This window comes from Amphiura filiformis, chromosome 7 (assembly GCF_039555335.1).
Source record: "Amphiura filiformis chromosome 7, Afil_fr2py, whole genome shotgun sequence".
In the NCBI taxonomy this organism is placed as follows: domain Eukaryota; kingdom Metazoa; phylum Echinodermata; class Ophiuroidea; order Amphilepidida; family Amphiuridae; genus Amphiura; species Amphiura filiformis.
Genome location: NC_092634.1, coordinates 70,199,465 through 70,213,459, shown reverse-complemented (window position 1 = coordinate 70,213,459; position 13,995 = coordinate 70,199,465). Strand labels below are relative to the sequence as shown.

Below are 13,995 nucleotides of genomic sequence, written 5' to 3'. Positions count from 1 at the left end.
TGACCAGTTTGAATAAAGCACTAAGCATGTTAAATAGGCATGGCTTCAGCCCTCGAATTAACCCACGGCACTCATGGCATTTTGCCGTGGGTGCCCTTCCCCACTGCCGTAATGCCCTCAAAATATGTCCTTCACCCAAGGCAGTCACTTGCCATGCCCTCTAAATGAAGTTGCTGTCGGTGCCCCAGGCCTGCCCCTTCATTATAAAATCATCTATCAGACTGTTTGTGTGTGTATTTTGTTCACTTTGCCTTGGTGCCCTTCTCAAAATTTAAACAGTTGCCATGATGCCCTCTTGAAATATTACAAACTGCCGTGCTGCCTTGCCTTTTCAGTGAAAATCCAAGGCAATTATCAACTTGCCCTAAAAAGTTGCCATGCCCGTTCAGATCCTTAATCGAGGGCTGCATGGCTTATAGTAAACTGTTAGTTTGCATTACGCTGGTGAAGTTATATAATAATCGGATAACTACCATAGCAATAGGTGAAAATAATTTTTGAATATACCGCACTGCACTAGTACGTTTACACGGTACCTCTGCATCGAACCATATCATGCTGATCACTCACACAGGCTGTAAGATTTTTAAATATCTTTGAAAAGACCAGTATTGTATTCAATCTATGATTGCAGACATACACAGGAGTGCAACCTGCTTGTAGTGCAGCACGATATATTTAAAATTGTTTTCACCTATTGCTATGGTAGTTAATCCGATTTATTTCGTCACTTCGCCAGTGTATAAGTGGCCCTTTCAATGACTTTGATTAGTAACCTGTGTGCTGATTATGTCAAAAGAGTGGGCTGGTTATATTAATGGTTTCCCCATAAGGTGGCCTGTATATCCAATCAACTTTGGCATTACAGCATGCTCAGTTGGGTGTCGACTGCAGACGACATGTTTCAAACAAATTTTAAAATTTCAAAAATTTCAGAAATGTAAATTTTCATGACCATATTTGGATTCAGCATGAAAAATGCATTAAAATGAGTACAAACAAGCCTAGTATTGGTTCAGTAGTTCTTAAGATAGCTCTTGCCAATTTGAGAAAATATTTCAAAACTTTGAACTTTTTCCGTTGAAGCGAAGGACTAGCACGCAGAGCATTAACCAACCATTTATAGAATTCACATCAAGGACAATGTTTGCCACTCAATTGTCAGTGTATGGTATTTTAGCTTTATAAACATAAAGAACAAGTTCAAACATGGAAGCAGGTTGTCAAATAATTAATTGACCCTTACAAATGAACACACAGACTGTTCCCCTCCATCATATAACAGCAAAATGGTTCACCCTCCCATTGTGGGGGGAATTGTGGGCCATCAATAAAACCAAAATGGTTGAAAATGCACCCAAGACTTCAGAGTGCATCAAATTTTAACCCCCACCCTTCTTACCAATTGGAATTCCAAACCCCCACATTGTAGAAAGTGGAATCTGAATCTACACACCCTTGGTGGTTATTTAATTAGTATGCAACTTGACAGTCATATGGCTATATCAAATTGCACCATGATTAACAAACGCATCTTGCATTTCTCTGTGTCTTTTACCTTATTTTTAGGTTCGGATTTAACATTAGTAGCGTGGGGTACACAAGTCCATGTTATGCGAGATGTAGCACAGATGGCACAAGATAAACTTGGCTTGTCATGTGAACTCATTGACCTGAGGACCATCATGCCGTGGGATGAACAAACCATTATTGAGGTAAGGAAAATGAACAGATTCATCATTTTTAGGTCGTCCAAGGAAAAGAACAAATGGCATCATGAGTTGTTGAGGGGGTGGGGCCCAAAGTGAAATTTGGCGGGGACAAAAATCGGGAAAATTTTCCAAACAATGGGCAATTTTTGCCCAAAATGTTTTTCATTCAAAAGAGGGCAATTTTCGCCTTCAAATGGGTGATTTTCGCTCAAAATAAGAACATTTTCGTCCTGAATATGACCATTTTCTGTGATTTTCTTTCCTGACTCACATGTGTATCTCATCACAGTGCCAGTTTTGGTTTGGTTTATATTTATCCCTCATTTGACAAAAATATAATTGTTTTTAATTTCAAGTAGAAAATGACTCAAGGACTTGGCTAGTTTTGACCAGGGTAGTGATATGAGGACTGACCGTCTATAAATAACTGCATGACCCATCCCTTCCCTTCATCCTACACCAGACACTATGGACCACAGTGACCTCATCCCAATGGCATAGTTCAAGAACCTCATAAACACTCATAGTGCAAAATTTGACCTCTAGTTGCAGAGTATGAGTTTTTGTATCCAACTTTTCTAAGGTCATTAAATGAATGTGCAAATGTATTTGGGTTAAAGAACTGTGCCCTGATAGATGAGCATGTTGTGGATCCTAGTGAGATTGTCTTTTATAAGGGTGTTCAGATGATCATACAATTCTCAAGAATTGACGTACTTGAGAATTGTGATTCCTAAGCCAATCCCTGACTGGTCTACACAACTCCACTGAAGTCTGGAATCTTCAAGTACAATTACAACTGGGAGCTTCTGTGACCTATGTAAGGCCAAAAAAAATGTTTGTTTGTCCATAGAGGCTTATGAAACAGTTGGGTCGGTAGGTCGGATTTTTTTTTGTTTTGTTTTTTTACAGATATTGCACTTGAAACTGACAATTTGAAGACTGGTAAATAATTCAAAACACACAGCACTTTACTGGTTTAACTCTTGAGATGGTTCTGCATGTTATACTGTTCATTTTCTTTACATTTTCTTTCTTTAAATTTATACTAACCACTGTTTTATACGGTGTCCCACCAATGCCAAAAAATAAAAAATAAAATAAAATTCCCCCCCCCCCAAAAAAAAATTCAAAAAAAAAGACACAGTCGGGACCAAGGTACACGGTCGGTCGGACGTGGACAAACAAACAATTTTTTTTTGGCCTAATGCCACACCAAATTGAATCATGTGAAATATTAAAAACCCAAGGTTATATAGGTTAACCCCAACTCCCTCTCTTCTTTTTACCCAAGTAGAAGGAAAGAAGATGAAGAGAAAAGTTGTTTTCCCCGGCCCACCCGGGAATTGACCCACCAACCACTTGGGTGCCAACCAGCACAGTTGAAAGATTGGACATTTTCCTTTTCAGAAAATGTATACTTTTGCTATGATAGGGTCTATAGTTTGTAAATTACGAGTGTTTCAATGCAATATGATGCATGATCCTTGAAATTTACTAACCAAATGCAAAGGAACCCCACACCGTGTCATCGCCCCGATATCTTCATGGCAGAAATCGCCATGGTAGGTTGAATCCACCGCCACGCATGGCCATTTTGTTCCGACCTGTTTGATAGTTTTGAGTCGCATAATGGGCCGAAGGACATCTGACTAAGGCTACTGACAATAGCCCGGTGACCATGGGTGACTGACCTCGCTAGTGTGTGAGTGACCATGGTACGCCATATGTCATCTGCTTTTAGACTACCTCCACGATTGGCCTATACACTGCGCTATATAGTCGGCACATATAAAATCAGAATTATTGTAAGTTTTTTAGTTCAAGACGCAAGCTTCTTTCTCAAGACGCTAGCTAACGACTATTATATCTATTCAAAACATATATTCAAGTGCAAGGAACCACATCTGGTTTCTTTACGAAATCATTTACGGGAGATATTCATCATTTTCTACCCCGGTATCCAAAGATTTTCGTCTCATATCAAACTCGTTCATAGCACATTCATGTGTATCGATCCCGGGTATTGATTGTAGTATCTCTGATGCACCAAGTAATTATTAGCCAGGTGATGTCAGTGTGCCCCACTGAAGACTCGGCCTTACATAGGTACTCAGGGTGCTCAGCACAGAAAATTGACTGACCATTCCCATCTATCCCAAGGCACAAATTATTGACCTCAATCATTTCTGGTACTAGTACTGTTTGTTTGTTTGTTTTCTTGCCCATGGGTTGTTTGCCTTTTTAAGAAAGAGGGTCAGCATTTTTTTTTTTGCAGGTTGAGGAAGGGCAAACAAACAGTTTTTTTGGCCTAACATTTGTTAATAAAAAGAGGAACCTGGGACTGAGGCAGCATAACCTGGGTCTGAGGCAGCATAACCCGGGTCTCAGGCAGCATAACCTGGGTCTGAGGTAGCATAAACTGGGTCTGAGGCAGCATAACCCGGGAGGCAGCATAACCCGGGTCTGAGGCAGCATAACCTGGGTCTGAGGCAGCATAACCTGGGTCTGAGGCAGCATAACCTGGGTCTAGGGCAGCATAACCTGGGTCTGAGGCAGCATAACCTGGGTCTGAGGCAGCATAATCTTGGGTCTGAGACAGCATAATCTTGGGTCTGAGGCAGCATAACCTGGGTCTGAGGCAGCATAATCTTGGGTCTGAGTCAGCATAACCTGGGTCTGAGGCAGCATAACCAACTTTAAGCTGAACACTCCATCTCTTGGGCGATAGTTTGATTAATTGCAAATAATCAATTATTCTTTTTAATGGGGTACTCAATTATTTTAAAACACCTTAATCGAAGTATCAACATTTTGATTCTATCAAAAATAATCTATTGTTTTTCTAAGCAAAGTTTTTTAAAGCAATGTTTCAACTGATAGGTGTTTTTTTAAATAGTTGCATCTTTATAGATGATTAGAGCTTAAATTACACCCAGAATAACAAGTGAACAGCTACTAAACACATCTTTCTCTACTTAAAATGCACCACGATGTTTAATAGTGGAATTCTATGCAACAAATGATGCTCATTGCTCAACCTATTACAGTCGCACAATGTTCAATACATCGAAAATAATCTATTTAAAAAAAATTGAATTGATTGTTTTTAACAATCGCCCCTAAAATAAAGCCTAAAATAAAGTTGGTTAAGGTTTATTATACCTAGCTAGGCCTATATTATTTTCACTGATGCAAACCTGCTAAACACTCTTGATGATGTAAGGTTATAAATGAGTTGACCTGTGGTGTCATTACATTCAGAATGCCCTCTGTTGTTTCAAGCCAGGCAAAATAATACAAGAGTGTCTATGGCAGACCACAAACATCTTTTCAAACGCCAACTTTTTAAGATCTTTGTTGTTTTGTGTGATATTATGTATTTAGCTTGATTTCAGCTCTGGCTTGATTTGATGCATTTGTAAACAACTTTGATAACATTTTCAGTATTATTTGTTTTGAAACCAAAGTTAATGGAAAAAAACCCAACTTCCATGTACACTGGCAGTTTTGATTTCAGACCAACAGAGGGTGTATCAAATGTAAACACATGTCAACGCATCTATACTACAATGCCTAAGGGACACCATTCACAAACACTTGTAACGGGGACATGATGCAAAAAAGGGCCCTGAAAATTTTTATCCCTCTGAAGGGGGACCTTTAAAAATATCACCTTTTAAGGTTAATTAAAATTTCTCTTGTGGAACATGAGTTGACACTATTTTCTATGGGGATGATGTTCATTTTTCATGGCCAATAATTAGGGGCACTGAAAATAATTTTAGGTCTGAAAGGGGTGCCCTGAAAAAAATATGTCAATTTTTCTTTTTGTATCAGCCCCCTGTTACAAGTGTTTGTGAAAGGTCCCTAAGCTTAGGCCCTTTACAATTGATTCTTAGTTTCCTGTTTCCCGCCCGCATACAAAAGAAGAGAATTGCAAAATATTTAATTATTTTATTTATATTTTGGATTTTCTCTTTTATTAAAAGTAACTTTTAATGACTTCCATTTGCTACTTTCTGATTTTGATCATATCAACTATAATCATGAATAAACAAAGAACATAACTGTACCATTACTTATGTATAAAATCAAACAAAGTTGTAAAATAATTAAATGCATGTTCCTAAGCAAAACAGGTTGATGTAGGTTGCGACCACTTGTTTTAAAATAAAGAAAATAATAGATAATGAATAATTAATAATTAAAAGTCACCTCATCCCCAGTTTTCAACCGTGAAACAGGAAACTAAGAATCAATTGTGAAGGGCCTTAAAGATCTAAATAAGGACAAAAAAATATTATTGTGTTGCCCTCAAGTGGAAAAATAGGAAATTTGGGTAGGACGGTCTGATTATTATTTTTTTTTTCCTTTTTTTTTTTTTTTTAAACCTTCAGTTTTTAAAAATCCCCTCAAATATTAAATATTGCTTGTTCAATTAGGGGACGTTTGTCAATTTTGACTTCTGGATACCTGTTAGACAACAATTAAAGACTAGTCTTACAATATAATATTAATTTTAAATGAAAAACATTGAGTTTTTGAACAAGTCTGTAAAAATCATCATTCCAAAAAAAAAAAAAAAAATGCGATACTGATTTTTCAGGATTTAGGGTAGGACGGTTGAGGGCAACACAACAATATTTTTTTTGGCCTAATGGTCTTGTGTTTTGCTACATGTTGAGTGTAGGTAAGTAAAATCCCTTCTCTTAAAAACAGTAAAATGGGCCATTAGGCAAGAAGTAAACAGCCGTCTGAGGGAGGTTTAGGAAAGCGCATTTTGCGGGACAGCTTTGAATTTTACACAAGAAGCATAGAAAACATGATAAGAAAATGACATGACTATGCAAAATCTAAGAGATTCCTGATAAAAATATTGTCCACAAGGTAACTTGTCCTTTTCAAAGACTCATCTTGTAACTGTTGTGCTGAATGCCAGTGTGAGTCTCTGGGGTGTGTGTGATTACTTCCATGGTGTGATTCACCAGCTGATTTGTTTTGACCCAATTATCTAGTGACCTCTTCTCAGTTCACTACAACAAGAAATCCACCTGTTTTCACCAGAGTGTTTTCAGTGATAGTAGAAGATTGATTGATTGAATTAAGGGGGTACTACACCCCTGCCCAATGTTGTGCCTATTTTTGCCTTTTTCTCAAAAATCATAGCATATTTGGGACAAGTAAGATATGTATATTATAGGGGCAAGGACTACAACTACTGCACTGGAAATTTTATTTCAACACAGACAACAGTTGTGGAGTTACAGTCAAAAATGAGGGAAACCAATATTTAATCAATAAATCAATAACTACTTACTTTGAGTTGCTGAATTTTCAGTACAGAAGTTGTAGTCCTTGCCCCTATAATATACATATCTTACTTGTCCCAAATATGCTATGATTTTTGAGAAAAATGCAAAAATAGGCACAAAATTGGCCAGGGGTGTAGTACCCCCTTAATCACTCTTAAAGGCCAATTTTGGCATTTTTTTTTACAAAAAGATCCAAATATTTTTTTTAATTTGGCTGAATTTGCCCTCCCATATCCATATTGTATATCATCAGAGCCTTGAGATTTATATCTACACATGATGCCAATATCTGTGACCACAAATTAATACAATATCTGTGCTGTGACTTTCTCTCTTCAAGGCAAATCTGGAAAATCACTCAATTTCACAAAACCCAGCAGGTGCATGTCCACATGCAACATGGCTCTCAAGCAAAACCTTGGGGGAAATCAGCCGTGTGAATGGTCTTGAGGATCCAATTCCTAAGTTTTCCCCAAAATTTATCCCAAAGAAATTTAGGGGATTTCATGATTTTCCCAAGTGATGCTCGAGCAATGCTGGAGTGTCGAAAAGCTATTGCCAGGAGAATGAGCCCCCCCAATTTGGAAAAGTATACAAAAAGTCCCAAAATTTCAGAATTTGCAAGCGTAGCAAAAAAACTGTCCAAATTTTGGGAAGAAAGTCCACTTTTCACAAAATTGCCCCCCTCCCCATGGAACAAAGTCCACTTTTTCAAAAACAGCACCCCCAAATGAAATCCTGCATACGTGCCTGACTGAGCTTAACCTGCGGCCTTATGGTTTAGGCCTAATTATATTTTAATATGGTTCAATCAGTAAATGATATCAGTCATTGTAAAACTCTAGGATTCTAGGCTTCAGTGGAGTCATGTGAACATGCACTCGAAGTTTGACTTAGGAGTTGCAATACTCAAGAATTCTATGCCCGTGTGAACATGACTATTGCTGCCTGACCTCTGCTGTCTGCACACTATGCATTCTAGGCTTCAGTGGAGTCATGTGGACATGCACTCGAAGTTTGACTTAGGAGTTGCAATACTCAAGAATTCTATGCCCGTGTGAACATGACTATTGCTGCCTGACCTCTGCTGTCTGCACACTTTGCATACGTTAAAGCTTCCAAGCTGATCAGCTCATTGATGATGATCAGCTGATATTTTCCACAGTCCTTCACGCCCACGCTGAAGTTTTCAAAGAATGAGCTTATTATAGGGCTACAGCAGAATGTGTGTATGATTGGCTCCCTCACATTCTACAAGTTGGGTCCATGCGGGGGTGCATGGCCTCAAATTGGTGGTGTAGGCCTACCTATACTCAGGCCCTTTTAACGTCAAAAAAGGTCCACATTTTGGGAAGTAAGTCACAAAATTGCCCCCCCCCCCTTGAAAAAAAGTCCACTTTTTCAAAATCAGCACCCCCCAAAAAAAATCCTGCATACGGGCCTGCATATACTTTAAAATTCTAAATGTGTCCAGTTTCCGAAAATCTTAAATGGATTTTTTGAAGTGGGCACACATGCCACTGAATAAATCTGACATTGAAATACACAGCAAAATAAAGAATTTTAGGTGGCAACATTTGAAGTTTGGATTGAATTCCCTAAATAAAAGTTTATGCACCACTCACATAGATGTCAAATAAATAATATGCCAATCTCTTTATCAGAGATGCCGATTTTCAGGAAATTTCCTGATTTCAGGAAATTTTGTACAGATCCTCCTGTACAAAAGAATAGGAGAATGCACATTTTCAGGAAATTTTCTAAGCATTTCAGGAAATTTTGAGAAGAGTAACTGGCATCTCTGCTTTATGCACCACTCACATAGATGTCAAATAAATAATATGCCAATCTCTTTATGCACCACTCACATAGATGTCAAATAAATAATATGCCAATCTCTTTATGCACCACTCACATAGATGTCAAATAAATAATATGCCAATCTCTTTATGCACCACTCACATAGATGTCAAATAAATAATATGCCAATCTCTTTATGCACCACTCACATAGATGTCAAATAAATAATATGCCAATCTCTTTATGCACCACTCACATAGATGTCAAATAAATAATATGCCAATCTCTTTATGCACCACTCACATAGATGTCAAATAAATAATATGCCAATCTCTTTATGCACCACTCACATAGATGTCAAATAAATAATATGCCAATCTCTTTATGCACCACTCACATAGATGTCAAATAAATAATATGCCAATCTCTTTATGCACCACTCACATAGATGTCAAATAAATAATATGCCAATCTCTTTATGCACCACTCACATAGATGTCAAATAAATAATATGCCAATCTCTTTATGCACCACTCACATAGATGTCAAATAAATAATATGCCAATCTCTTTATGCACCACTCACATAGATGTCAAATAAATAATATGCCAATCTCTTTATGCACCACTCACATAGATGTCAAATAAATAATATGCCAATCTCTTTATGCACCACTCACATAGATGTCAAATAAATAATATGCCAATCTCTTTATGCACCACTCACATAGATGTCAAATAAATAATATGCCAATCTCTTTATGCACCACTCACATAGATGTCAAATAAATAATATGCCAATCTCTTTATGCACCACTCACATAGATGTCAAATAAATAATATGCCAATCTCTTTATGCACCACTCACATAGATGTCAAATAAATAATATGCCAATCTCTTTATGCACCACTCACATAGATGTCAAATAAATAATATGCCAATCTCTTTATGCACCACTCACATAGATGTCAAATAAATAATATGCCAATCTCTTTATGCACCACTCACATAGATGTCAAATAAATAATATGCCAATCTCTTTATGCACCACTCACATAGATGTCAAATAAATAATATGCCAATCTCTTTATGCACCACTCACATAGATGTCAAATAAATAATATGCCAATCTCTTTATGCACCACTCACATAGATGTCAAATAAATAATATGCCAATCTCTTTATGCACCACTCACATAGATGTCAAATAAATAATATGCCAATCTCTTTATGCACCACTCACATAGATGTCAAATAAATAATATGCCAATCTCTTTATGCACCACTCACATAGATGTCAAATAAATAATATGCCAATCTCTTTATGCACCACTCACATAGATGTCAAATAAATAATATGCCAATCTCTTTATGCACCACTCACATAGATGTCAAATAAATAATATGCCAATCTCTTTATGCACCACTCACATAGATGTCAAATAAATAATATGCCAATCTCTTTATGCACCACTCACATAGATGTCAAATAAATAATATGCCAATCTCTTTATGCACCACTCACATAGATGTCAAATAAATAATATGCCAATCTCTTTATGCACCACTCACATAGATGTCAAATAAATAATATGCCAATCTCTTTATAGCTAGCCCAGTCATGACTTCTTGTATACTCATGACCCATGTACTCAGGCCCGTAGCCAGGATTTATTTTGGGGGGGGTGCTGATTTTGAAAAAAGTGGACCTTTTTTCAAAATTTGGACCTTGTTGGACTGGTGGGGGCGGATTTGGACATTTTGGACCAAAAGGCATAAAAAACCTCTATTTTTTCGCTCGCTACGCTCGCAAATGCGACTTTTTGGGTCAAAAAAATGGACTTTTTGGGTCATTGGCATTTGGGGGGGTGCGTGGCACCCCCCCTGGCTACGGGCCTGCATGTACTGTTCTTTTAAATAGCCAAAAGGCCTCACTTCCAATAGTTTGAGTTATGCCCAATCTACACAGTGCGATTTTGGTGCGATCGACTGCATGCGGAAAGCTCCAGAGAGTACTGCAAGGAAAAATGCACTGTGTAAATAGGTCCATCGCATCATGCCGCATGGGTCATCAAAGTCAAAAATATGCCGCAGCAAAATAGGACTTGTTCTATTTTTCGTGCAGTATTCCAATTCCCCAAATGGGACAGAATTCATTGTGGCCGAAAAAACACCTGGAAAACGAGTCACAGTACTACAGTTAAGGGATCATCAACTCATTCATAATTTGGATTTTCCATTCTCTAAATTTGTTCACTTGATTTTGAATTTTATGACAGGAAGGAAAGAGAGCAAACTATTGAAGATGTCGGATGAAAAATTATCACAGCCTCGCTATTAATGCTTTTTTACTACAGATAAATGAAAATATAGGCCTATGATAATATAGAAAAGTATTTAAAAGTGTCCCAGTTTTACATGAACAGCATTCCATGGGTCTCAGGTAATATGATAGTTATGAAATAGATGTGAGAACAGAACCAATTTAAATGAATTTAGTCTGATTTTTGTCTCTATAGCCTACTTACCCCAGACCTCAGTGATGATTTTCAAAAAGGTCAAGGCTTATATAACAGCTTGTCTATGGCAAATGTACACTTCGGTAGTTTGGAACAAGAATTGACCAAACTTAGACTATCCCTTACCTATGTGGAAAAAGTGGGGACACTGAACTTTTGAAAGTTTGCATCGCACCAAAATGATTGCACTGTGTATATTGAACGCCCGCACCAGTCATCAATCAAAGAAAACCAGATGTTAAAATTCGCATGCGGCAGAATCGCACTGTGTAGATTGACCATTACACCTGGCCTAAACTTTACACTAGCATTGATAAAAATTCCACAAATAATTTCCCTACTCCTACCACATGTCCATACCTAGCCTACTCCTACCACATGTCCACACCTAGCCTACTCCGCACTATGCCAAACCAGTTCCACCAAGCATTCACTTTACAATATAAAGGTTATTGAACTATTTTATAGTATGCCCATTTCAATGAATGAGAGAAGCATGAACATATCATGGTTTAAACAACTCAGGCCCATAGTATAAAAGCACCTCTCCCAAATCAAATTTAAAAAACCCACTCCACCAGAAATATAACAATATCAAGAAGAGATGTATTCAATTTTGGCATTTCAAAGATAAGTACAAATTAAGCTTGTGAAAAAAAAGTGTAGTTTTAAAGTGCTGTTGTTAATTGGTGAAATTAAAGCTGAGTTTATGCTCCAATTGCTGGTAACAAGTGATTGATATTTGACCATTTAGATTGATTGTTCTTTTCATAGCAACTTGAAACAAGGTAGCTGATTGGTTACATGACAGCAAGTAGAGTGTGAATACAGGTGTAGACTTAATGTCAGTTATCTCATTTTACTCAATGGGTTGCCCATAACATCTGTTGGTAGCATTGTATTACACTGTCTGTCAGACTAGCTAGCATCCAGACATGGTACTGATGTGTATGACTAGACACATAGTAATATTTCCCCATGCTTACAATGTAGCTTTAAGGTTAGCAACTACACCAGGCACAAAAAGAAACTCGTCAGTTATATTCATCCTTGCTGTTCAAATAACTTGATAATTTTGGATTATTCTGAAATATACAGTTTGTTAATTGGACTTTGCTTTCTCATTTGACACCCTGTTCGTGAAAAACGAACAAGAATTGACCAAGATATGCGCCTCCAAAGCCTCAAACCCCAAAATCAAAAGTTGCATTTTCAATGGGAACGCATCGTTATATTGCACACAAGCACCACGGGCCAATCAATAAAGCACACAGTGTAACAGGCACAATTAAATCGTTAAAATTGCAACTTTTCATTTTGGGGTTTGAGAGTTTGGAGGTGCATATCTTGGTCAATTCTTGCTCAATGTTCACGAACAGGGTGTCAAATGAGAAAGAAAAGTCCAATTAACAAAATGTATATTTCAGAATAATCCAAAATTATCAAGTTATTGAACAGCAAGGATGAATATAACTGACGAGTTTTTTTTTGTGCCTGGTGTATTTTAAACTGTTGCGATTTGGTAGTTCACAGCATCTTGCGAATGGTAGTGAGCTTCAACAAAAATTGCATTGATCATTTCATAGCGAGCGTGTAAAAGAATTCTAATATCACAGATATATACTTTTGTAGGTCCTGTGGTTCTTGAGTTATGTTGTAAAGAAGGCTGAAACAAAAACTTTTATGAAACGTATGTAGCTCATTTTAATAAAAACAATAAATCAAGCACGTTTTCATAGTATATGATTTGTAGAATGAACTTTTGCAAAACATCATTTGAAGTGTTATTTTTCAATAATATATTGATTTAAATAATGAAAATCAAATTTTTTTTTGGGGGGGGGGCTGCTTCGACCAACAATACGTTGTGTCCCTTTAATAACCGGCTTTTATTTATGTTAGTTCTGTGGACAAGCTTCTAGGCTATGGCAAATCTGCTATGCATGTTAGGTGAGAATTTTTGTTTTTGATATTGACTATCATGGCATAAAGGATAGGTAGGTCCTATCTCCTGCTGCCCCAAAAATTTTGAGATAAAAATCTGAATAGCACCCACAATTTCCTATTTTTTATTAATGTACAAGTATATGTATTTTCAAATTTCTAAATCCAAATGCGCCACCAAACACAAAATGTTTTTAAAACGTTTTAAATGGTTTTTTGTGTATCAAACTACTTCTGTGCCTACGTTTGTAGCTCTGCATACTGTAGAGGGGCCTCGGTAAAAATACCTCAGCCCAAAACAAAACCCTCCGATTTCACACAATGACCTCAAAATAGATGGTGCGTAGTTATTATTGTCTAATTCAAGGTACCCCCTTGTATCATTTATTCATTACGTACTGTTTCCCCTCAATGTACTTGGTTTGCATGAGTTACGGTCAAATGATATCACAGAAAACTCTCGGGTTTCACTGGCGCCAACATTTAATGTGCACTTGCTATTTCTTGTTATATCACTCATACATAAATTCTTGACAGTTCATTGGTTGATTACCATTTATCATTTTTACTATCACCCTCTCCGTGTGATAGTCTTTACCATCATAGTGCTCTGTCAGTAGTGCGCAGCTGCTGCGCCAAGTCAGACGCTGACTCTTGGACTCGCTTAATTTAGTTATGGGGTGGACCCCAAAATGTGAAGTATAT

The 13,995-nt window shown here is 37.3% G+C and overlaps 1 protein-coding gene across 2 annotated transcripts in view; it reads left to right on the top strand.

Moving 5' to 3' along the window:
• The window catches only part of LOC140157560 (2-oxoisovalerate dehydrogenase subunit beta, mitochondrial-like), a 66,121-nt gene that overhangs the window by 25,094 nt on the left and 27,032 nt on the right, over positions 1–13,995 (top strand). For both annotated transcript variants that reach the window (XM_072180792.1, XM_072180793.1), the window contains exon 8: positions 1,570–1,715. In XM_072180792.1, the coding sequence (XP_072036893.1) occupies positions 1,570–1,715 (146 nt within the window). The remainder of the gene's footprint in view (positions 1–1,569; positions 1,716–13,995) is intronic.